Source organism: Lucilia sericata, unplaced genomic scaffold (assembly GCF_015586225.1).
Source record: "Lucilia sericata isolate MDLA Ls3-8-SP2 unplaced genomic scaffold, ASM1558622v1 Contig000025F_arrow, whole genome shotgun sequence".
In the NCBI taxonomy this organism is placed as follows: domain Eukaryota; kingdom Metazoa; phylum Arthropoda; class Insecta; order Diptera; family Calliphoridae; genus Lucilia; species Lucilia sericata.
Window position 1 is genome coordinate 1040574 of NW_023994063.1, and position 27665 is coordinate 1068238.

At 27.5% G+C, this 27665-nt stretch overlaps 1 protein-coding gene across 3 annotated transcripts in view; it reads left to right on the forward strand.

Moving 5' to 3' along the window:
* Positions 1 to 596: 596 nt before the first annotated feature.
* The window catches only part of LOC119609823 (serine/threonine-protein kinase 10), a 113764-nt gene continuing 86695 nt past the window's right edge, over positions 597 to 27665 (forward strand). The window contains exons 1-5 of one of the 3 annotated variants that reach the window (XM_037964782.1): positions 597 to 841; positions 16347 to 16866; positions 16926 to 17124; positions 17193 to 17503; positions 23528 to 23668. In XM_037964782.1, coding sequence (XP_037820710.1) covers positions 16546 to 16866; positions 16926 to 17124; positions 17193 to 17503; positions 23528 to 23668 — 972 coding nt within the window. In that variant the 5' untranslated portion in view covers positions 597 to 841; positions 16347 to 16545. Of the gene's footprint in view, positions 842 to 1112; positions 1326 to 16346; positions 16867 to 16925; positions 17125 to 17192; positions 17504 to 23527; positions 23669 to 27665 lie in introns of those variants that run through there. The other 2 variants (XM_037964800.1, XM_037964791.1) reach the window with 2 other exon arrangements.

Sequence of the window (27665 nt, forward strand, 5' to 3'; positions counted from 1 at the left end):
TTGTTATGAATAAGGCCCATAATATTTTAGACTGTTAGAAATCAGTTCGGGCTAGGTTTTATTCATCAAATTTAAATTTAAACGTTGATATTTTTTTTCAAATTAAAATAGATTTTGTTATTTATAATGAAAAACCGATTAACCGTTTTTTTCTGAATTTGAAATATGTCAACCGGTTTTTTTTCAAATGTCAAATATTCGAACCATTCGAAAACCGCGGTTTTTGGAAAATGTCGTATTCACGACATAACGGTTAACGCATTAAAAAATAACGCGACAACGCGTTAAATGAAAATAACGCGGCAATGTGTTACAGGTTTTAGGTGTGTTGCCGCCTCAACGTGTGTTGTGTATTTCCACCCTAAAAATGCAGTTTGTATAAAGAAATTTCATCTGTCGCTTACATGTTCATCATTTTACGAAGAGAATACAAAAGACAATTGAGAAAAAACACGCGACAAAACATTTCATATAAAAGAGCTCTTATTCACTAAGAGTTGGCAACAGTGTGTAAAAAATAAATACTTATTTTTTGTTTTCTTTACATTGATAGCTTTGTAATAGATTTTGTTAGTACTAAAAGAACAACCCTGTGGATGTTTTTTTTATATTACAAAAAATAGTGCATGACTTAAATGTGAAGTTGTAATCAGTAGAAATTAAATTGTTCTTATTGTTTTTAATGAAAATTGATCTTTAAGTATTATAAAAAATAATTATATTCGTTTTAATTAAGCAATCGGTGACTATAACAGTGCAAACAATAATTATAATATAAATAACTGAAAATGAACAATTCTTGTGTTTGCATACATGATGGAGCTGTATGCATAATTCAGTGGTAAAATATACATACATACATATATTGTACATGAAATTAAAACCAATAATTCATTGCTAAAAATTCAAAAATAAATTAGAAGAAATGTAAAAATCTACGCCCTTATTTATTATTTTGTTTGAGTGTTTGTTTTCTTTATTGATCTAATATTTCCTATTTGATTAAATAAAGCTGTTTCATTCGCACCCATGTTTCTTGCGTAAGCTGTGGTTTAGAACGCAATTGTTTGCTCTTTTTATCTTGGATGACTAAGCGCCATTTTCGATTGACTTCTTTCTCGTCTTTCGCGTTCTGTATTTGACATCTCTGGCAATCCATCCTTCATATATTTTTATTATTTGTTATTTAATTAAAATAAGTGCATTTTTGGAGCATTTTAAATATATTTAATATTTCGATTCCTCCATAATATTAGATATATGAAAACCAAAAATAAATGGGTGTATTTGATGTAATACTTACGGTTAATATAAAAAATTGCAAGGTTGGCATTTGCGTTTATATTAGATTTCATATGAGAAATGTGTGAGGAAGGTTTATTATTATTTTCTCGTGATGTACCTGTTTACAATATTATATACGGATTTTGTTTTAATTAAAGGAATTTTATTATCCAAAAGTATCAATATGAACATATGTATGTAAAAACATTGTATACATTGTGTGCTCCGACATATTGTGTTAATTAAATTTGTAGAACAAAGTGTGTAAATTAATTCATATACAAAATATATCTACAAAATATTAGTCGACATTTTTTATGTCTTTAATTAAAATGTGATATGATTAAAAAATAAATAAAAATAAAGTTTTTTAGTGAAGTTTTTAGATGAGCTGGCAAGAACTTAAAAGTGATCAGTTTGATGAAAAATCGATAATTTTTCTTTTTATTTGGGTATTACACACATTAGCATTGGTTGGAATAGTTATACATAATTGCAATACCTATGTACATATCGATTTTGTTACGACTTTGATGTGCAAACATTATTTTCATTATATATGTACATATGTACATATTCATATGTACATATATTCATTTATTGAAGTAATAGCTTTGTGTACTGAAGATTAAATGAAATTGTTTTAATGCATTAAAATTTTCGAACGTTAGAAATAAGAAACATAGGTATAATTTTTATAAATATTTGTGAACTAAATGAAGATCTCTATAAAGATATTTACGTTTACTCGTAAATTATACTTATATATTACATCGACATACAAAAATACATTTTGATATAAACTGTAACAAATGCAAATTTATGCATACAATACGTCCTAAAATACATATGCTGCATATACAGTGTGGGTCAATTCTAAAGCACAAACTTTTACTTGTTAGTGAAAAGCTCAATAAAATAAAAAATACATATCGTGAAATGGAAAAGGTCGTCACAACACTTTTAAAAATTTTACAGGAGAGACAATAAACTAAATAAAATTGATACTATTCTTGTTATAAAAATGTATCTTTCTTCTATGTATTATATCCAAACAATGTGACTCCAGACATTGTCTATTGTGGTGCTTTTTAGAACATTTTGACTTGTGAAAATGACTAATTTGTTGCCCTTTTGAATTTCATGTTAATAAAATCGGTGTTTTTGACAAAAAAAGTTCTAAAAATTTGCGACAACTTGTATTTCGATGTGTTGGACCATTTTCAATCAAAAAGTCGATTTTACAATTTTTGGTGGTTACGCTTTTTGGCATTTCAGGAGACGATATGTTATTTCGTAATTAAAATAATTATTTTAGGAAAAAAATACCTAGGTATCAGCAGTACATATTGCTTTATAAAAAATAATAAAATAGCCGTTACAGCTAACGTTAATTGAAAAAGTTGAAACCCAGAGACCAAGGTATTCTTTTTAAAGAATTAAGCTGTTTTCCTAATCTGATCTTCAGCTCATCAGGTATTGAGATATAGTGTCCTAAATTAAAAAAGTTTTTGCATATTTTTGAGTCTTTATAACAGATCTTTTGTAGATATTTTTTCTTTTTTTGTTTTGAAAGGGAGGGAAAATTTCGCTCGAATTTTCTTGCAAAATCCTATACATAAAAATAATAATTTGTTAACCTGTAAACGTAGTTTTCTTCTTAGATATCTCCTTTTTTAATATCGGTTATGAAACAATTTAAAAATAATGCTGTTGAATACTTATGGCAGTTTTTTTAGGACTTAGCACGTTTCTCTTTCATAATTTTTATTTTTTTGCTAGACTTAGTACATTTTCTCATAACTTTTTCTTACGTACAGGTTCTATTTTGAAGATAATTTATTATAATTTGGCACAAATGTTGTGCTGTGTACTTCGGACGAAGTGTATAAAATTTAGTAAGTATAGGACCACGATTTCTCATAGCCCCCAAACAGAATTTAAATTTGAAGAAAGTTATTTTTTTGTATTCAAAAATTATATAGTAAAGAATATCGGACATTGGGCTTTATTTGGTCTTAGCCCCCATAAAAGATCCCCTTCAGACAATTATTCTAGCGGTCATAAATGCGTTAAAAATATCTGTATAGCTTTGAAATTCTGTATAGACAAAAGTTTAATAAACTTAAATCGGAACCTTAATGTTAATGAGTATCGGTTCATATTTGACCATAGCTCCCATATAAAGTACTCTTGAAAAAATTACTCTAACGCTTATAATTGTTTTTAAGATACCAGAATAGTGATGAAATCCGACAATCCGACAAGTTTTATGAGACCCAAAAACTATTGACAACATTTTATAAGTATAGGACAATGTGTGACCCTACCCCAACGACTTTAAAGTGCACAACTGGCTTAAAATAACATATAGCGATACAATCCGACGTTAACAAGCTTTATACGAACTACCTGAAATGCTAAACAACGTATCATCAAAAAACAAAAATATAGTTTTTTATTGATTATGATTCACTAGGTAGATTATTATATATGGATATGTATATGTTTATACAAAACTATGCGTCAACATCTATTGTCATAAGAAATTTAAGCAAAGTGTATAATTACACAGGGCAACAAATTTTTAACCCAGTGTACTTCTATAATGGATTGAGCAGCGATAAATTCGAATCCTTGTTCAGAATTTATCCATTACATTGATTTTATAACAGCGCGAAGTCAGCATTCTTTTCCTTTCTTTTTTAAGATATCTAAAATTTCACTATTTTACTTGTATTTTTAAGTCAGTTATGAAGGTTAAAGCCATTTTCTAAAACTGCAGAATAGATTGGGAATCATACTTTAATCATAAATTGTACAAAAAAAAATCAAAAAGAATGAGGTTAATTCTACACTTTAATAATGTTCCAAAAGTGTATTTAGGATCATTAAAAGAAAATTTTGTTTCTTCGCTTTTTTCAAACTATGCTTTTTTGCTGAGAAAAATGGTGCAAAAACAAAAATTCTATCATTAATGCAAATCGCGAAAGATATAACCCAAAATTTGTCATTATACATGTTATATGTATATCGTCACCTGAAACGCAAACGGCCCTAACTAACCAAAAATTCAAAATCGATTTTATTGGTGATTCTAATGTATTGCATCAAAACAAATGACCACACCAAAATTTGCACCCCTCCGACCGTAATTATCGATTTTGTTGCATGAAAACAAAAGGCCCTATCTACAAAAACATTTAAATATTAAAGGTAAAATGTCCAATTTATCCATTTTTATATACGCCATTGTCAACTACCATAACAAATGATAGGTTTCACTATTAAACAATTTGTTTATTTATACAAATAAATCGCGTTGAAAGAAACAAAATTTTCAATTTAAATAGTTTTTTGCTTCTACTTCTTCTACAAAATTTTAAAAATGATAGGGCCGGGCCGTTTGCGTTTTAGGTGACGATATGAAACATTAATGTAGTGGAGTTTTAATAAAAATCTCCCAGCAAAAAAAGTGTGGAAAAAGATGTAGTGATTTCATCACAACTAGTAACCCGAAGTGCTTCAAATTCATGTGAAAAACCTATGAATTTCTCGTTATCGTGTCATTGCACATAGTTCCGTCCGTCTTATCATGTTTTTTGGTCAAAGCTATAAAAATATTTTTTTTACATTGAAAATTTATTTTGTATTTATTTGCGATAGGTATATATAAAGTTTTGCGTTTTTAACCCTTTTGTGACCAATTAAAATTTTGAATGTATTTTTTTAAGCAAAAATAAACTTTAAAAACAGCCCATTTGTTAAAATTAATTAATGGCTTTTTTATATATTTTTTAATGGACTTTTTTAATATTTTTCTCAATACTTTTAACCATTTTGTTTTATTTTATTAAACTCCTTTTAAAAATTGGAACCAAAAATAATATTTTGAAAAAAAGTTTTTTACAAAAAAATTATGTTTTTCCATTTAAACAATTTGAAAAAATATATATATATATATATATATATATATATATTTTTTATACTTTTTAAGAAAGTCCTTTTTTTATTTTTTATTTTAATGTGATAGAACAAGTTAAGACAAGTATCATTATACGAGGAGAACAATTTTTTGCTCAAAATCTCGGGAGATATAATTTTTTGAAAATAAAAATAATTTCATATATAATTATGTTGCTTACTAAGTTCTTGCTGATTGTAAAATTTTCGATTGCAAAACATCAATAAATTTTGCTTATAAATTTACTTTCATTTCGTGGAGAAATCTTATATAATGTTCAAACTATGTGCATAATATAAAGTCATATTTATCACACCAAATTAGCAAAGGCATTCTAGCATATCCTATAATCTTTGTAAAACATATCACAATCACCAGCATATAAAAAAGCATAATATTATAACGCCTGTTATATAAAGTGCATATCGAAAGCTCTTTTGAACAATGGACTTGAAATTTCTAAAATCCGTGCAAGAACATGCTTCGAAATTGGTTCAGATGTTTAAAATGATCAAGAAGCAGAAAATCAACTATGCTGAATAAACACAATAATATCTCAAATTTTAGTCTGAATATTCAGTGCAAAACCCAAAACAATGTGTTTTGTCATTCTATTTAAAATATAATCATACCACAGAACCTGCCTTTTACTGCAGAATAATTTAGCTAAGTAAATTTAGCCAAATTTATTCTCATATAAAAAAAGTAACTAAAAATATAAATTTCTTATTGAAAATAAAATTTATAAATTTGTTTGTAGCAAGAACATGATAAGCCACTTTGAAAATGTACTAGAACTTGTTTTTTGACCTTATATGATTATTAGGCGTGTTTAAAGTACAAATTAAAAAAAAAAACATTTTTTTTAGATTTTTTTTAGACTTTAATGTCGATTTACTCGAAATTTTATTTTTGTGGCATATCGAGTTACTGCAATAAGCCCTTCAAATGCATATTTTAATGGCATTTTATGGCGAAATAACTTGGTTGTATATATTTCGTAATATTATGGTCCAATTTTTGGTTTTATATTTTTCTCAACACCTTTAACCATTTTGTTTTACCCTTAATTTAAGTCTCTATAAAAATTCGAGCCAAAAAAATAGTTTTTCAGCGAAAACTATGTTTAAATAATGCGTATTTTTAATAAAACGGGCAAGTTATGGCCATAAATTGCGTATTTCTAGACCTATGTATATGCATTGGAGGGATGTTGCTTTTTGACAACTTTGAACTACATCTAATCTTATTTTTAGAAGCTGTAAAAATACGATATTTGGCTGTCAAAAATAAACCATATTCTTTCAATGACACGATTGTGTAGATTTCATTAGTCTTTCACCAAAACTTAATGTACTTCGAATATGTTATTTGTTGTGACTGCATCTCTTTCCTCACTTTTAACTGGGTTTTCATTTGTAAGGAAATATTTGGTTTATAAAAGCGAAAAATATGCAATCGCATTTTTAGATGTGAATAAGATGTCGTTTGTGAAGTATGAAATCAATTATTTTTTGCTGGGCTTTGTTAGATAGGAAATTATTAACCCACATCATTAACATTATTAACATCATAACTCCTAAACGGATTACAATAAATAATTTTTTACACTGTTTTTTAAAGGGCATTAAATAGTATATTTACTATTAATAAAATAAAGTTTTTAATTTTTTCTATTGCTCTTATGCACTTTTAGTGCATTAAAATTCTGTCAAATTAAGTTCATATATCTTAAAATTTCCTGTAGAATTGTATACTAAAGTCAGATTTGAAGTGTATTCAACAGTTTTTGATCTATAAAAACCCAGCAAAAAATAATTGATGTCATACTTTACAAACGACATCTTTATATAACCAAGTCATCGAAAGATTACATTGGTTTTTCATCAAAGTTTGATGTACTTCGAATATGGGCATTTCCATCGAAAAGTCCACAATGGCTCAAAAACTAAAAGTCATCAAAAATAAAATTTTCACTTGTATTATTATAAAAAAGTTTCAAATTTTATTAAATTAAAGACCCCAAGTTTATCTTAACCACTATGATGAGAAATCGGAATCGAAAGCTATAACAATATTTCAGGCATATTTTTTCACCTTTTGTAGCATTTTCTTTTAATAGTTTTTATTATTTTAAAGGCTAATATTTAAATGGACTTTTATCGGAAAATATTTCTTGTAATTATAGTTATCTTAAAGCATATAAATATAAAAAAGATAAAGATCCGTAAAAGGCAAATTTTCGATTTTCTTTCATAGACTTTTAAATGTCACGTTCGTTACGTTGAAACAAGATATATCCTGATAACTTTTTAATTGAAATTTAGAAGTGTTGAAAACTTTGAGTCTAGAATTCAATTAAAAACAAAAAAATTTTAATTCTAAGCGGCAGTGTGACCATTTTGGCATTTTTGCAGCTAGATTTAGCATTTTTTATTTTGATTTAGCTGTAAAATTTTAATTTAGCATTTGGCATTTTATTTAGCATTTTTATAAAATATTTTTAGCATTTTTAGCTTTTTTTGCAATTTTAGTATATAAACAAAAAAAGACAAATTTTTGCAAAAAAGATTTATATTGGAAATAGGTTTAACCGGAAAAAATCAGAATTAAATGTCTACCCAAACACAAGCAACAAGAAATATGAGAAATGTAATAATTTACACTGTAATTCAAAATAATGCAAAAGGATTCATAAAGATAAATAACTTAAAATTACGCCAATACAAGTGAATACTTTAAAATGTTGTATTCTCAAATATTTTTCTGGAACCCAATGCTTTTTTAAATTCGAGGTGATAGAAATAATTCAAGAGATTTCATATATTTTTACAAATACGTTCAGTACGCTATTTTACAAACTAATACTTTTTGTTTGCTCATGGAATAAAACATATAATTTTGGAAAAGGCTATATAAGTCGGTTAATTAACAAATTTTATTTTTTCCTATACGAAATAAAGAGATTTTAATTTTTATCATCCTTCAGGAGTTCTTGTTAATTTATTGAAAAAAATTAATAATATATAATTAAGACTTTCTCATCCTACCTTCTGTTCTTTTTATTTTTACCAAATTTTTAGTAATTTTTATGTCACTTTTTTTTTAATTAAAAAAATACATAAATTTCGAAAATATTATTGACAATTTATTCTAGAATTACAAACTTACGGATTTGAATATATCTCTCAATTCATTTCATACATTCTCATATATATTTTTCCGAAAAAATCTTGGAATTATGAGTTATAAACCTGACATCTATTCACCGAGATTTAAAATTATTTCAACGGAATTTTCAATATTTTTGTGACATGAAAACCATTTTTAAAGTGTTTTGAGGAAGACAAATAAAATTGTTTATATAAAAAAAGTAAAACTAGAAATATTATACTCTTCCTTCCGAAAACACATATAGGTTTTATACCATGAGCAACTAGTGTAATTAATAGAGTTTTTATGTAATTTTTGCATTCAGAAATATTTTAAAGTTAGAGACATTACATATTGCTAAATTTACAAAAATTTTGAAATAAATTTTAGCATTTCTTTTTATCTTAATACCACGGAACTTAATTTTTTACCCTACTCCACTATACTACGTTTGAGTATACTAATCGGTTAAGAATCATTTTCTGAATCGATTAAGCCATGTAAGTCTGACCGTCTGGTAGAGGTTGAAATTTTCAAAACAATAAGCACGTATGCTTTTTGATCCAATGACAAAACCTTTTAAAAATGGTTAAAGTCCGTCCTTTTTTTTACCTAGCCCTCATACATATACAAATGTATAAAGCCTTTCTCAGAAAATTAGTTTAAATATATCGGAACCAAGGTTCAATTCAACATAAATGCTTTATTACGAAAAATAAATCAAATTTTATACTCATATGGTCAACCACGGCAGAATATATTTTCTTACTTGTTATAAATTACAATGAATTTCAGTTACAAATTAATATGAATTGTTCATAAAAACACTTAAAAATTTTAGCATTTTTTTTGGCATTTTAAAATCAATTTAGCATTTTTTCTAGCATTATTTTGGATGGGATTTAGCCGCAACATTTTTTGAGACCTGGTCACACTGCTAAGCGGAGTTATTTTTTTTATAAATTTTCAAAGTTTGTCACATTACGTAAATTTTCTCAAGTGCAACCTTCGAGTTGAGAAATATTGGTATTTAAAAAGATGTGATATTTATGCAATTTATTCAATTAGGTGATAGTTATGATTTTATAGCTGACAAGTGGAAGAAAAAGGTCAGAAATTTAATTAATCTTTTTAAGAAATGTATGAAAAAAAAAGTAATTTTCGGATATCGGCTTTATATGGGAGTTATGACCGATTATTGTGTTATGTATTATGTAATATGGAATATTGTAATATGATTCTTGTACATTTGAAAGTGTTTTGTATGTTTTTATTACCAGGGTGTCGATATTAAAGATAATATATCAAAGTTTATTGGTATATCAAATTTGGGCTTTGTATGGAGGCATAGCTTCATGGACCAATTTTTAACAAATTAGGTAGAACGATTTTTGTATATGTCAAAATTATTTGTGTTGAATTTTATGGCATTTTTAAAAGATTTAAGTTAATTAATGTTAATTCTTATATTATTCTTATACGGGAGCTATTTTCAACGTATAATCTATAATTTTCAATAATATTGCAAATTTCATCATAGGAAATTTTAGTAAAATCTCGTCACGTCGTTGGAGCGAAAAATTCTGACTCATGCAGAGGATGACACTTTTGTGTGCTCCGTGTACCCTTAAAAGCCCAGCAAAAAAAGTGAGGAAAAAGAAGTAGAATTTTCACCACAAATAACATACTTGAAGTACTTCCAATTTTGGTGAAAAACCTATGAATTTTAGATTAGCGTGTCATTGGAGGGATGTTGTTAATTTTTGACAACTTTGAACTACATCTAATCTTATTCATAGATGCAGTAAAAATCCGATATTTGGATGTCAAAAATAAACCACATTCTTTCAATGACACGCTTATGTAAATTTCATTGGATTTTCACCAAAATTTGATGTACTTCGAATATGTTATTTGTAGTGACTTTTCAACATATCTTTCCTCACCTTTAACTCGGTTTTTATTTGTAAGGAAATATTTGGTTTATAGAAGCGAAAAATATGCATTCGCATTTTTAGATGTGATTAAGATGTCGTTTGTAAAGTATGACATCAATTATTTTTTGCTGGGAGGGAATATAACTTAGATGTTGCAAGCTTAATAGTAAGATCTGTCATGTATAAAAATAATTTTAAGGATATCGGTTGCATTAACGAATTTGCAATTCTCTAACTTTTTAACGACCTTAGAATATTTTAACAACAAAGATCGGAAAAATATCCCAGCAAAAAATAATTGATGTCATACTTTACAAACGACATCTTAATCACATCTAAAAATGCGATTGCATACTTTTCGCTTTTATAAACCAAACATATACTTACAAATTAAAAAACAGTTAAAAATGAGAAAAGAGTTGTAGAAAAGTCACTACAAACAACATATTCGAAGTACTTCAAATTTTGATGAAAAACCAATGAAATTTACATAAGCGTTTCATTGAAAGAATGTGGTTTCTTTTTGACATACAAATATCGGATTTTTACAGCTTCTAAAGACAAGATTAGATGTAGTTCAAAGTTGTCAAAAATGAACAACATCCCTCCAATGACACGCTAATGTAAAATTCATAGGTTTTTCACCTGAATTTGAATCACTTCGGGTTACTAGTTGTGATGAAAATTCTACATCTTTTTCCACACTTTTTTTGCTGGGATGAGAATGCCAAAAGTTTTTATTGAAATATTTTTAAAATATAAAATTATTAACGTGAACTTTTTATTTGTCGTTACATTGCCGATACTTTTCGTTAACTAATGATTATGTTTAACGAAAAAATCGTTGAAATAAAATTCAGAATACCACATAACGACAATTATTGTTAACTAACGAATTTTTACTATTTAACGACAAATTTTTGTAGTTAAAAAGTTACAGAATTTCGGTACAGATGTATTAAGCAATTTATTTAATTCTGATATGTATGTTCCCTATAGTTGTACGCAGATTGATGACACACTTTACACACGACCTCTTAATCACATCTAAAAATGAGATTACATATTTTTCGATTTTATAAACCAGATATTTCCTTACAAATGAAAACCAAGTTAAAAGTGAGGAAAGAGATGTAGAAAAGTCACTACAAATAACATATTCAAAGTACATGAAATTTTGGTGGGAAACCAATGAATTTATGTAAGCGTGTAATTGAAAGAATGTGTTCATAAGTTTTTCACCCGAATTTGAAGCACTTGGTTTACCAGTTGTGATGAAAATACTACACATCCAAATTTTTGATCTCTTTAAAACGTACGACCGTCACGTTCGCCACGATGGAAATGCCCATAAGTTATTTGTATTAACTTTTCTACATCTCTTTCCTCGCTTTTAAATGGGTTTTCATTTCTAAGGAAATATAGCATTTTTCGATGTGATTAAGATGTTGTTTGTAAAGTATGATATCAATTATTTTTTGCTGGGCTCACCAAAAAAAGTGAGCAAAAAGAAGTAGAATTTTCACCACTTGAAGTACTTCCAATTTTGATGAAAAACCTATGAATTTTACATTAGCGTTGTTCAATTTTGACCACTTTGAACTACATGAAATCTTATTTTTAGAAGCAGTAAAAATTTGATATTTAGATGTTAAAAATAAACCGCATTCTTTCAATGACATTCTTATGTAAAATTCATTGGTTTTTCACCAAAATTTAACGTACATACTTCGAATATCCCAGCAAAAAAAGTGTGGAAAAAGATGTAGAATTTTGATAACACCTAGTTACCCGAAGTGCTTCAAATTCAGGTGAAAACCCTATGAATTTTACACTAGCGTGTCAGTGGAGGGATGTTGGTCATTGTGACTTTTCTACATCTCTTTCCTCACTTTTAACTGGGTTTTTAAGAAAATATTGGTTTGGTTTATAAATGCGATAAATATGTAATCACATTTTTAGAAGTGATTAAGATGTCGTTTGTAAAGTATGGCACTTATTATTTTTTCCTGTGGAATTCTGAAATTTTCCACAAGATTTTTTATTGATGCAGGTTATTTGGTATTGAAAATATGCAGTATCGATATATGTATGTAGATGGAATTAAACCCGCTATTTACCCGATGTTTGGTAAAAACTGGGTAATTTCCAGGTGTATTTCTTTATTTTCAATCTTTTTTGGGTATTTGTAAAATGTTTTAAATATGTATGAATATTTTTCAAAAATTGATTGACATCTCGTAAATTATTATAAATAACCAATTTGTTTTGATAAATATAGGCAAATTATAAAAATGATATCAACATTTAATGCTGTTCTTTAGTTAAAGAATGGAAATGTGGACAAGAGATGTTGTATGTATCAACATATAAAAATGATATCAACATTTAATGCTGTTCTTTAGTTAAAGAATGGAAATGTGGACAAGAGATGTTGTATGTATCAACATATTTCCACCTAGTGGAAAAGTACGTATTTGCTCGTCCACAGAAATTATCGGTGTAGGTGTTTATATATTGATTGTTCCATGCACTTCAGCAACAGAACGACTATTCGGCATTCAAAGGAACTCCTTTGATTAATTTTCAATAAATTTGTTTCTGTTGTCAATCAGTGGAAAAATACTTTCAATAAAACTAAAGGCACAGACAAGATAATATAAAACGCACTTGTTAATATTGTAACTTCATAAGACGACTGTAATATCTTTTATTATTTTATAATAACTTCATTTCATTGTACATACATACATTGTAACGCTACCTAAAGCTCTACTTAGACCAATGTACATTATATTAATACACAAATAGAAAATAAGATTATTAACATAAATTTACTTAATGTTGTTTAACAGCCGAGACTGTTGTTTGAGCTGTTGTTATGAACATCGCGGTTCTACAACAGTTTCATTTCACACAATTAGAATATACAAATCATAAGAACGCACAGTGGTATAGGAAAAAAAAAAGAGGGAAATAATTCGGTAACTTCTAAACGGTTAATCCGATTTTAATGAAATTTGGTATGCACAAAGAGGAGGTGTTGTCGAGTTTAGGTTTTGAATTTGGACCTTATAGGCCAACCAAGGGCCCGGCGGGGGGTCCCCAAATTAGGACACCTCGACTATGTTAAATTTTTAAAACGATCCTATTTCTTCATTTGAGTTCCGATATATGTAACAAATTTAAGAGTTAACCTTATGGATGAAAATAATAGTGCTATGCAAATTTTCTAAAAGATGTTGAGTTTTCCCTAGTTAATTTGTCACTTAAAAAACCTTAGGTAGGTATGTTATATATCAATGGAAAGGTAATTTTGTCTATTTTTCAAAACTGTATATAATTTTTGAAAATTAAAAAATTCGCGGAATACTTTTTTTTAAAAAAAATAAAAAATGTTTTTTATTTAGTTTTTGCGAAGATACAATTTTTTCAAATTGCAATAAAAATTTTATTTATGAATATTTTTTGATGAAATTTTACAGTTAGGTAGATTTTTTTACTTAAAATCCAAAATTAAATAAAAATTTCGAATTTTCTTATTAGAAATCCCGGAATTCCCAAAAAAGTTTTAAAAAATCCCAAAAATGGGATTTTTTGGTTTTTTGCCTATTATATCCATACCAGGGGCGGGGTTATCGAGACCCGTTACAAAATGATTAAGAACATATTGGGTCATATAAAACAGGTCACTATAATTTGATATCGACTATGCGATTTGAGAATTTTTGCTCAAAATTGAATTTTCCATAAAAAAATAGGGTTTTTTTGGATGGACCTGGTCCCCTCGGTATCAAAAATTTTTAGGTTTTGTTTCATTTATCGTACTTTATGTAAAGTCAGCTTTCCAAAAAGTATAAATTCTATATACATCTTCTTAGAAACTTTTTAGATAACTTAAAAAGAAAAAGATACTTTTTTCCCAAAAAAATTACAAAAAATCGCCTTTTTTTTATTTTTTAAATTAAAATGCCTATAACTTTGGACTCAGTCATGATTTTTACATAATTCTTTCACTGCTTGATATATAAACTTGTTGTTAAGCGAATAAAAAAAATCGGGAATATTTGGACCCGCTATTATCAAAAAAACTAAAGTAAGGACGGTAAAAATTTTAAAATTTTAATTTTCAAATGCGAATATCTCCTAAACTATAAGAGATAATTTACTGCTACGACATTTTTTATAGTGCTCGATGAGGAGATTCTATATACGAAATTTTTTTTAAATCGGAACTCAAATGAAGAAATAGGATCGTTTTAAAAATTTAACATAGCCGAGGTGTCCTATTTTGAGGACCCCCCGCCGGTCCCCTGGTTGGCCTATAAGGTCCAAATTCAAAACCTAAACTCGATAACACCTCCTCTTTGTGCATACCAAATTTCATTAAAATCGGATTAACCGCTTAGAAGTTACCGAATTATTTCCCTCTTTTTTTTTCCTATACCACTGTGGAACGCTTCTCTAAAGTTTAAAAGTTTTTACAAAGAGAAACTGATAATGGATACAGTGTAAATATATCAGGATAGGATATCACCTTAAGTCTTTATTTGGCAAATGATATGTAAAAAAATTTTATTTTTCTTAAAAAAATAAAAAAATTGCATTAATTTATGCTGCACAATGTGTTTCTTCTCCACATTATTTGCCACATGGGTATTTACCCGTTTTTACCCAATTTTCCCATTTTACCGGTTATTTACCTATTGGGTTTTTACCCTTTTCCCATCTCTAAGTATCGAGCAACAATTTCACCATAAAAATACATAAGTGTTGGCTCTGAAAATCAAAATAAAAAAGTTACATAAATTACAAAATTTTATAAGGATAAATCATTATTTACCCTATATAATGCCCACAACTGGATTAAAAATACTGCTAAATTTGTAAAACCTTAGTAAAATAAAGCCTTTAAAACTTTTATATTAGCCAAAATCTCTATACCAAATTTTATAGTAATAATAAAAATAAAGTTTTATTGTAATCAAAATATCTACCAAATGTCATTAGGATCAGACTATAATTGATGTAATTCGGCAAAATATTTAAGTTTTACAAGAAACCAAATTTTAAGAGATTCGGTACATATTTGTCCGTATCTCACATAGAAGGTAAAAATTTCAAAAATAGATTTTATTTTCCCATATAACCAAATCAATAATGATGGATTTGTTTTCAATTTTTGTATAAAAATATTGGTCTAACGCCAAACAGTTGCGTATGGAGCAAAACAATGTTTATTGTGGAGATAGACCAATGTTAACACCCGATACCTCGAAAATCATATGAAATATAATAATGGGTTTCGGAAATGAGATGTCCAAAAAATCAATCAAAATCGCATATAAATAATCTTCAAAAATTTAATTGACGTTGAAACGATTTATTGATTAAGTGGGTCAACATTCAATTTCAATTTAGACAAATTCATTTTTGGCAAAAAAATTGAGAATTTTGAAACTACATAAAACAAAGTTTTATACAAAAATTTAATACTATTTAGGGCGTGTATTACAACATGCCTTTAATGTTTCTGATAGTAAAAGGTAACTTTAATTAAAGTGAGGAATAAAGTGAACTTTAACTTTTTTCATTATTAAACCTATGGTAATAACAGAGCAAATACCGACTACTTTTGACAAATTAGTTGTATGTGTGGCAACTTTTGTTCGTTTACTAACAATTATACTAAAATTTTTTATTAACATTAGTTAGTGAAACAATTTATAGTATTTTAGCTTGATTACAATTGTAACACACACAAACCACTTAAAAAGAAAGGGGAATTATTATCGAAGAATCTAATGTCCGGTCGGACAAAATAAATAATGACAGTCGTCCTTTATCAACGACATCTTAATTACATAATCGAATAACGGGTGCAATGGCTCTCTTTTGATTATTTCAGAAATACAAATTATATGTTCTAATATTTGAAAAAAATCTTATCTTGAAGAGAAAATTATATTTCATTAATAATTTCATTATGTTTCATATTCTTTTTATAGGTTTTAAATTTACAAAAATTATATTCAAAGGACATTAATATATAAATAAATTATTTTGTATAAAATAATGAAAGCATATGTATTATAAAACATATATTTCCTTATAAATGGATCAGAGCTAACCATATTGGAAGGTCTTCAAAATAATATTAAATACTACTTGTAACCTAAGGGATAAAATTAATCAATAGAAATAAGAATGTCGTTTATTAATAACTTGAAAAAAGTATTCCATTTGGGAGGAGAAGCAAAAAAGAAACGTCATGGCAATAACATAAAAATGGACACTGATCCCGCTGAGATTTGGGAAATCGTTGGCGAACTTGGAGATGGAGCATTTGGAAAGGTTTATAAAGCTCAAAACAAAGAGACTTCACAATTTGCAGCTGCTAAAATGTGTATTTTGGAGGCTGTTGCAGATCTAAGCGATCATATGGTGGAAATAGATATACTGTCAGAAATAAAACATCCTAATATTGTTGAACTTTATGAAGCTTTTTACATAGATCTTAAATTATGGGTAAGTTGCATTTAAAGTTTAATTTTAAAAATTACAACATTTTTTTCTGATGTTTTTAGATGCTTATTGAATACTGTGATGGTGGAGCTCTCGATAGCATTATGGTTGAGTTAGAGAAACCACTTAATGAACCACAGATTGCGTATGTTTGCAAACATATGACAGAAGGATTAGATTTTTTGCATAAAAATAAAGTTATTCATCGTGATTTGAAGGCTGGCAATGTTTTATTGACTATGGAAGGCGGAGTAAAACTAGGTATTTATTCACATTTTAAAAGGTTATCGATTCTTATAATTAAATTGTTAATCTATCTTATATTTTAGCTGATTTTGGGGTATCAGCAAAAAATAAACATACCCTTCAAAAGCATGATACTTTCATTGGGACACCTTATTGGATGGCACCCGAGTTAGTTCTATGTGAAACGTTCAGAGACAATCCCTACGACCAAAAGGTTGACATATGGTCACTTGGTATTACATTAATTGAATTGGCACAAATGGAACCACCTAATAGCGAAATGTCACCAATGAGAGTTTTACTTAAAATTCAGAAAAGTGATCCACCAAAGCTAGATCAGCCATCCAGATGGAGCAAAGAGTTTAATGACTTTTTAAAAAATTCTCTTGTCAAGGTAGCTAAATATTATAAATGTAACGAAGTAGAAATCAAGACTTAACAATGTTGTTTAAAACTGCAACTATAAATACGTATGTATGTACATAAATATGACAGCCCAATTGATGTACGATTTTGAAAAACAATTGCAATTTTTGTCATATTTGAGAATTTTTTCTTAGCATGAAAATTTAATTTTAATTAATAGAAAAACCGAAGTGCGTCAAATTTGGGTGAAAACTCTATGAATTTTACATTAGTGTATCGGGATGTTGTTCATTTTTGACAACTTTGAACTACATCTAATCGTATATTTAGAAGCAGTAAAATCCGATATTTGGATGTCAAAAATAAAACACACTGGTTTTTCACTAAACCTTGATGTAGTTCAAATATGTTATTTGTAATGACTTTTCTGCACCTCTTTCCTCACTTTTGACTGGATTTTCATTTGTAAGGAAATATTTGGTTTATAAAAGTCAAAAATATGTAATCGCATTTTTAGATTACATATTTTTTGCTGAGTTGTTTATAAAAGCGAAAAATATGTAATCGTATTTTTCGCTTTTATAAACAACTCAGCAAAAAATAATTGATGTCATACTTTACAAACGACATCTTAATCACATCTAAAAATGCGATTGCATACTTTTCGCTTTTATAAACCAAACATATACTTACAAATTAAAACACAGTTAAAAATGAGAAAAGAGTTGTAGAAAAGTCACTACAAACAACATATTCGAAGTACTTCAATTTTTGATGAAAACCGAATGAAATTTACATAAGCGTTTCATTGAAAGAATGTGGTTTATTTTTGACATACAAATATCGGATTTTTACAGCTTCTAAAGATAAGATTAGATGTAGTTCAAAGTTGTCAAAAATGAACAACATCCCTCCAATGACACGCTAATGTAAAATTCATAGGTTTTTCATCTGAATTTGAAGGTTACTAGTTGTGATGAAAATTCTACATCTTTTTCCACACTTTTTTTGCTGGGAAAGTATTTCCTTACCGCTTATGTAAATTTCATCAAAATTTGAAGTACTTCGAATATGTTTGGTTTATAAAAGCGAAAAGTATGCAATCGCATTTTTAGATGTGATTAAGATGTCGTTTGTAAAGTATGACATCAATTATTTTTTGGTGGGTAGAAATATAAATTTTTTATTTGATTTAATAGCAATAAATATTATATTTTATGCAATTTAATGATGTAATAAAAACCAAATTGTTGTAAAAGCAACAGATTATAAGGTTTTGGTCCAAAAAAAGTTATATGGTTAAACACGGCAATAAAATTTATCAAATTAGTATCATAATGAGCGATATTTCGAAAACTATTAAACCGATTTTAAATATTTTGGCGGATTTGTGTTCAGCATGTCCAAATTAATAAAAATATTTGTTTTGCAACTGAAAATTATCCAAAATAATAGGGTTTGAAGCAATTTTTGGATAAGAATTTTTCTTTTTTAAGATATAAAAATTTAAAAATTGCTATAAAATTGTCAAAAAATAAGTTTTTCTTTGAAGTTTATGTCACTGATGCGGGATAGTTTTCTGGATATTTTGCCATCAAAATCTTATTTTCATGAAAATGACAGATAGAGACTATTGAATATAGTCCCTCGATATATATATTTTTTTAAATTTCTGGTAACTTACCCAGCAAAAAGTTACATGACAAAGATGTTGTTTAATCAGAGGTGCAAGTGATGACGAAGTGGTTCGATTTAGGTGAAACATGCATGATTTTAACATTAGCGTTCCATTGGATATCATGTGTTTATGCTAGAATTTCGAATAATCGAACCAATGCAAATTCGATGATTCGAAAACGATGTTTCATTGGATCAAGTTATTTGTTTAGTATGTATTTTCTGAAGATATTTTAAATATTTTTAAGGAAAATATTATAATAAATATAGAAAAATATATAAAATAATATTAATAATCAAAATTATGTCTAATGCTACATAAATTTCATTTAATTAAGTTAACAATCTGAATTTATTTTTAAGTTTTGAAGACATTTTTTAACTGCGGAATAGGTAGAATTTAGGAAGACGTTAGAATGAGTTGTATTGGCAGTGTTATTAAAGAAGTGACGAAACTTAAATTCACTTTTCACCATTAAAATTTTTTTTGCTTGGTAAGGTTAAGAGACAGTATGAGACAAAAAGTTTTAATATTTGACCACCATTTACACATTTTTTTCTTACTTGTTTTAATTAAAAATTTCTGATTTTGTAGTAATAATTAAAAATTTTTAGAGTAAATATTCAAATTTTATAACCTTATTGTAAATACAGTCACAGAGAAAAAAAAAATAATTTAAGTAAACTGTTTTATCAATCAAATTAATAAAATTCAGTTTTTAAGACACGGAAAATAATACGTACCTACATATTAAAGCCTATTTTTATTTTAAACTAGCTGGCCCGACAGACGTTGTCCTGTCCAAATTAGAAAAAATGTTTATGTTCGATTTGTGATTTTAGATAAATCGAAAAAAGTGAGCGTAAAAGTGGGCGTGGTCAATTATTCTTTCAGTAAAACTTTAAATTTGATTACTACGAACATGTTTTAAAAAATTTAGCCAAATCGGTGCAGCCGTTTTCCGATTTTAGATAAATCGAAAAAAGTGGGCGTGGTAAATTTTTCTTTCAGTAAAAACTTAAATTAGATTACTACGACCATTTAAATAAAAAATTTAGCCAAATCGGTGCAGCCGTTTTCCGATTTTAGATAAATCGAATAAAGTGTGCGTAAAAGTGGGCGTTGTCAATTTTTCTTTCCGTAAAAACCTAAGTTGGACTATGACGAACATTTCAGTAAAAAAATTGTCCAAATCGGTCTAGCCGTTCTCAACTGATGCAATTACCAACGAACGACAATTGATTTTTATTTATATAGAAGATAGATATACAATCGTGGAAAAAATAATAGAAACAACTTTATTTTGTGGTGAAAACTAAATTTTCTCAAAAATTACCCGTCAGAATTTTATGATTAGTATCTTAAATAAAAGGTATTTAACTCTTCTTTCATATGATATATCTGTTTTATAGAATTTTTTTTGTCCATCGTGTTTTATTGATATTCAAAAAATTTGGCATTGGAAAAAATAATAGAAACGATTCATAGTATTGCAAAGGGGATATAAGCTAAGATATTATAAAATGCGTTTTTATAGCCTATACCACTTTAGTGGGAGGGTATATTGGGTTTGTACTGATGTTTGTGACAAACAAAAATATTCGTCATATACCCACCTTAAACTATTCTATATTATTCGGTTTAGAATCATTTTCTGAGTCGATTAAGAAAATTACTTTTTCGTCAATAAATTGTTTAAATGTATTGGAAACATATATTGAAGAAAAATAATTTATTATAAAAAATAAATCACATTTAATATTCATAACTAGTATATTATAAATTAATTTCTTAATTTAAAAATATGTATACTTTTTACTTTGTTTTTTATGATAACGATCGTTTTTCACCGTTTAATTTACCGTGTGATTCCTGACAACTGATTCAGTGGTCCTACATTTAAAATTTCTTCAATAAAATTAACACTGTTAAATTTTATATAAATTTTTTTTGAGAAGATTTTTAGGCGAAAAAGTTTTAGATATACTTATAGTTAATGGCAATCCTCCGAGTTTCGTCCCAAATTTCGAGCAATATTTAAAATTTTTGCAATTCAAACCGGTCCGGGAGGTTAAAATGTGACTTAAATATCAAAGTATCTTGACAAACTGGTAAAATAATATTAAATTAAAAACTTTTAAAATTCATCTTGACTTTTATGTAGTTTATTATTTGGGAATTAAAAGTAAGCTTATTTAAAATATGCTCTATAATATTAAAACGTTAAAAACAATCTTTCTTCGTATTTTTTTACAAAATAAACGTATAAGACTTTAGAAATGGTAAAAAATAAAAAACATATTTTGTTTTCCTCTTTTTAAAACTTTCTGTTTTATTTTTTGGGTAAGATCGTATTGTCTCTATACTTTAATATTTAAGTCACTTTTAAACCTCCTGGAGCGGGTTTGAACGCAAAAATTCAAATCTTGCTCGAAATTTGGGCCAAAAATAGGTGAACTACTTATCTATAAGTGGATCTAAAACTTGTTCGGCTGGAAATCTCAAATACTAATTTTATATAAAATTAATAATGTAAAGTCATTTCTTTCATTATCCGTTTATTTTATTCAGCTGTCAGAAACCATACGGTGAATTAAACGGTGAAAAAACTAACTTTATCATAAAAAACAAATAAAATTGTTCTTGAGTTAAATAATATTTTTTGAAACCGCAAAACGACTTTTAGCGTATTATAAAGGGGCATATAAATTTCAAAAAATTCTGAAATGGACCAACTAAAATGCCAAACTACTTTTTAAATATTTTTTTGTGTAAGCTAAAAATTACGACAACTTTGACACCTATTTCGTTATAAATGAAAATAACATGCCTCTCCAAACCACTAAAAATCATTTTGTGGACCAAAAATACTCTACAAAAATTTTAAGATTATTTTTCCCGCAATCAGCTCAAAATTACGGGATTTTTGAGGCCTATTTCAAAAAAAAATCGAAGATATTTTATTTTTCAAAAATTATGCTGAGATCAGGATTTTCAATCGCTACCCAGCAAAAAAAGTGAGGAAAAAGAAGTAGAATTTTCGCCACAAATAACATGTTTGAAGCACTTCCAATTTGGGTGAAAAACCTATGAATTTTACATTAGCGTGTCATTGGAGGGATGTTGTTAATTTTTTTTAACTACATCTAATCTTATTTTTAGAAGCAGTAAAAATCCGATATTAGGATGTCAAAAATAAACCATATTCTTTCAATGACATGCTTAAGTAAATTTTATTGATTTTTTTACCAAAATTTGCTGTACTTCGAATATGTTATTTGTAGTGACTTTTCTATATCTCTTTTCTGACTTTTAAGTGGGTTTTCATTTGTAAGGAAATATTTGGTTTATAAAAGCGAAAAATATGCAATCGCATTTTTAGATGTGATTAAGATTTCGTTTGTAAAATATGACATCATTAATTTTTTGCTGGGTAGTAAAGAAGTGGGAAGAAGGGACCATTCAAAAAAAATATATTTTTTTATTTTTCTCGTGTTCAGTAAATTAACCCTTTCAGGGTCAAAAATAATTTATGTCGAGAAAAAAACTTGAAAACTTGTATTCAATATAATTTAAGTATGCTGTATTCGGGAAAAATAATATTTTTTGAATTAAAGTTATCCCTAGTAAAATATAAGACATCAAAGTTAAATGTCGAATATATTCCACATTCCAAAAACTGTCACCAAAAAGTACCACCAATATTTTTTATAAATATTGTTTTGTAAAATGTCTTCTTACACTTATAACAATACAATACAATTTAAATTCGTATAGTCCGATCTAGCAAAATACTATTTTTTTGGACATTAAATGAAGCTGTTTTTTATATGTTGTTAAAAAGCACTTTTTCAAAAGTAGTCATTAGTGATAATTTCTTAAAACCTGATTTAAAAATACTTTAAAAATATGGAAGATCATTCAAAATCTTAATTATAAATATAATAAAGTCTTAAGTTTAATATAAAAGAAGAAAATTAAAACTAAAGTTAAAAATTGAATGACTTAAAACATAGTCTATTGCAATGCCGAATATATTCGACAAAACCACGGAAAGGGTTAATACGCATCGATTGAGAGGTATTACTACATAAAATTCTTCAAAAGGCTGTTCCTCGGGACACTCTAATACATATTTACGTACCTCAATTATTTCGTAGAAATAAATAAAAAATATGTTCATAAGATGCCAACAAAATCAACAAAAATAGCAGAGGATATTAATTAAAATTTTTATATACATGCGAAAATATCTTAGCAATAATATTTATGTGCAACGTTTACTATATTTTCGACAACATTGTTATTGTATTTTCTTTTGCTTGTTTAATTTTTTTAACATAATATATTAAATGTTTACAATTTTTTCTACAGGATCCACAACTAAGACCATCTACTGAAGCGTTGCTACAACATGCTTTTATTAATCGCGAAATAGATGCTAAACCGTTAAAAGACCTATTACTGGAGTATAGAGCTGAAGTGGTAGAAGAAGTTGTTGATGATGAGGCAGAGGTAAATATACATAAGATTTTTATTTATTTTAGATTATCATATACAAATATTTATTTGTATGAACAAAACTCAAATGATGCGTATTGATGAACTAAGCATGATAAACGTTCCTTAATACAAAAATACGTCTTTTCCAAAAATGGTACCTACAAGTTTCTCAATTATGAGCTTATTAATACATTTGGTACGTAGTTTCGTAACACGAAATTCTGAAGAAATTTTCATTCATTGGGATATCTCAGAAGTTAATCCTTTCAGTTAATAATCAGATTAGTTATTATAATATATTTAATCGAATTTTAATCAAAATTGATGTTTTTTGACAATATTTGCTGCCATATGCGCGTTCTAAAGTCTTTCACACAGTTCTATCCATTATCTACTATTTTCGGTGGGAGTTAGATTATTTGTTGCAAACGTTTTCACGTTCAATCAAGCAAACATTTTAAATTTAGATGAGAAATATATTATCCTCTTCTGGTTTAATTTTTCAAAACCCACGATTTGTATAAAAGTTATTTAACAAAACATTCAAAATTATTCTTCTCAAAACGATGTTTATAATTTACACTGCCATAGTGGGGAGGTGCTGATGTTTGTAACCCACTAAAATATACATAAACCAAGTTGCATTATATCAGGGATATAGAAAATGGATAACAGCTGTTTTCGTTTTACTTTTTTATTGTCTTACGAATCGTGTAAACGCAATGCAATTTTATTTTATTTTCCAAAAGTCAAGTCGTACGTATATTGTAATCGTGTAAATTCTTTAATTTGGAAATAATATTTTACGCGGACGTACACGAGCAAGTTTTGCCTTTCAAATTTTTTTTGCTCTCACACTTTTTAAAAATGAAACAACCCTGTACGATTTTGTGAGTTACCTAAAAATTGTGTTAACTTTTTTCTAACTTATTTATAACTACATACACTGACAAACTTATGATCGTTTTATTGGTCATATTGAAGAGGATTTTAATAAAGAAATATTTTTACTGGATAGAGAGACTAGTTTTCCACAAAATTCACTATGTTGTATCTTGGAATGTACATAATATTACCATTTATTTCAAAAATAAGGAAACATTTACTAATTATGTTGAACAAAATTAGTGGCACATTCTATTAAAAACTATTTGATATTATTTAATAGCGAAATGTTTTGTATACGATTGCGAATTCGCTTTGTTTTATAACTTATTTCAGCATTTGGTATAAAATTCACCAAATTTTGGTTATCCCCGTTCTAATATTTTGGATTTTTTTACATGTATCTCCTTCAGCCACTTTTTGCTTGGATATCAAATTGTTGCCACAAATGTTCTATTGGATTGATATCAGACAATCCCATGTATTACAACATAAGAAACATTGTACGTCTTATAAGGAGAACGAGCCTGGTAAATGAAACTATTCGCGACTTTGTGAGAGAGATTTTCTTATATAATATTTACATTCTACCTTTTTCACATAATATCATTCCTAAAGCGGAAATAATCCGCTGAACTGAACAAGTGCAGTTCTCGGATGAACAAACATTTAATATCTCTAGCTATGAATGCCGCCAAACGATATAGAAAAAGATCAACACTAAGTTAGAAAAACCAAAACTTTTTATAAAAGCAAAACATTGTGGATTATGTCCGCCTTTTAGCTGCATTCATAGCTAGAGATATTAAATGTTTGTTCATCCGAGAACTGCACTTGTTCAGTTATCTCATTTTAGAACGATTATATGAAATATAAAAATAAATACAAATAGCAACATGACAATTGTACTTAGCCTGTTGCAGTGACCTCCGAACCGTAATTACAGAAACATCGATCCCAATCTATTTTTTAATCTCTGCAGCAATCTGTATTATGGACATTTGCGGAATCACTCTTACCTTTTTGACTATTTGGCTGTTTAAATATCTATGACCAAATTAATGTTTTGCACTTTAAAAAAACTGCTTCCTTGAAACGCATCATGACTCTGGTGTGTTCGGCGTTTGTAGTTTAAACTTTCATGTTATCGGTTATTGAATAGAAGTTTAGGTTAGGTTGATAGGATGATGTATAGTACATCAAATCCGAAGAAATACACCAAGGCCACTATCGGGGCTGTTGTGTGCTCCTTTTCATGAAAAAAATGAATAGTAACGTCCGGGTAACTATTTCTATAGGACTAATTGCGAAGAATAAGCTTAATTTTACATTAAAAAAAGCTTCAAAAATACAATAAAATCCTAACATGAATAATTTTTTTTCTTACCGCTTAGTTATGATAAATGTTCTATTAAGAATGTCACGAAATCTAAAATTCTCATTATACAAGTTAATTTGGCGGAGTTTTATTATATGTATAATCCATATATTAACATTAATAACATCATTACTCTTAAAAGGATCACAACAAAATAAAAATGTTTCTTAAACTGTCAAAATTAGATGCAAATATCTGCAGAGCAATGTTGTTACAGGTAAAAAACCTCTGACGAAAGCACAATTCGTATTTGATGTAGTATACATATATCCTCGACTAAAACTAACCTAACCATTTTTTAAACGCTCTCAATTCGAAACATTTAGTTCTGTTTTCTTCTGCTTTTTAGTGCATCCAAAAAGTGTCAATTTGTTCTCATATATCCGTAATTTTCCTGAAGAATTGTAAATATATTCTGAAGATTTTGCTATGTAAAAATTCGAAACATTAGTTCTGTTTTCTTCTGCTTTTTAGTGCATCCAAAAAGTGTCAATTTGTTCTCATATATCCGTATTTTTCCTGAAGAATTATAAATATATTCTGTCAATTTGTTCTCATATATCCGTAATTTTCCTGAAGAATTGTAAATATATTCTGAAGATTTTGCTATGTAAAAATTCGAAACATTAGTTCTGTTTTCTTCTGCTTTTTAGTGCATCCAAAAAGTGTCAATTTGTTCTCATATATCCGTATTTTTCCTGAAGAATTATAAATATATTCTGAAGATTTTGTTATGTAAAATTGTAGCTCAAAATCAGTAGACATGTAGATTTACTGATCCAAAAATTTTCGAAAGAGGTATGATATCACAATTTCAACAATTGCGCAACAATTTCCTTACAAATCGTATTATTTCCTTACAAATCATATTAAATTACTTTATTAACTTACATACTATTATACTATGTTTATACTATTCTCGGAAAACTTAATTATTATTAAATATTTGATACCTATTATGGAAAAAATTAGCTAAAAATAAAAAGAAAATATGCAACATTAAAATTAATTTTTAGATACTCGCGCGTAGGGAACACATGTTTATTGTACATATTCATAAAATTATTAATACACATCATTTGAGCAAAAAAAAAAAAACCTTAAATTGTAAATATTTTAAATGTTCGCTAAATGTAGTTGCTGTTCATTGAATTTTACCCTATATTTCTGTTGAAAAATGCTAAATGTGCTTTTGATAAAAATTTTTAAATAAGTAGAAAAAGTAGAATTAGAGAAATCGATTAAGTTTTATTGGTATTTTTTTTGTTGGCAATTAATAAAAATAATTGCCATTATATTTTAAAGAAATAGAACCAGAAATGAATACGTGTATGTTTTGAATGGAAAAATTCCAATGTAACAATATCGCGAATTGAAAAAAGTGTTAAAATTTCTCAACCGTATATAACAGTATGACTTTCTGTTGTCGACAAAGTTCCCGCACCAAACGAATTGAAATCAATTCGAACGTGGTCATAACCCTAATATAAATACATAATTACGTGTTAAAAAATATAAAAGGACATGCTATGAAGATACCTAAACTCTTTTCTATATCCTAATAATAATTTTGACTTCTCTCCGAATTTAAGATAACATTTTATAAAATGTTGCGATTTTCGGTTACATTAGGGGGGAGTATTGAATCAAATTAACTCAGATGGGAATTTTGACTTTTCATACATTCTGGTACAAGATATCTAAAAAAGTTGGAGAAATGAAAAAATATAACGATTACGCGAAATT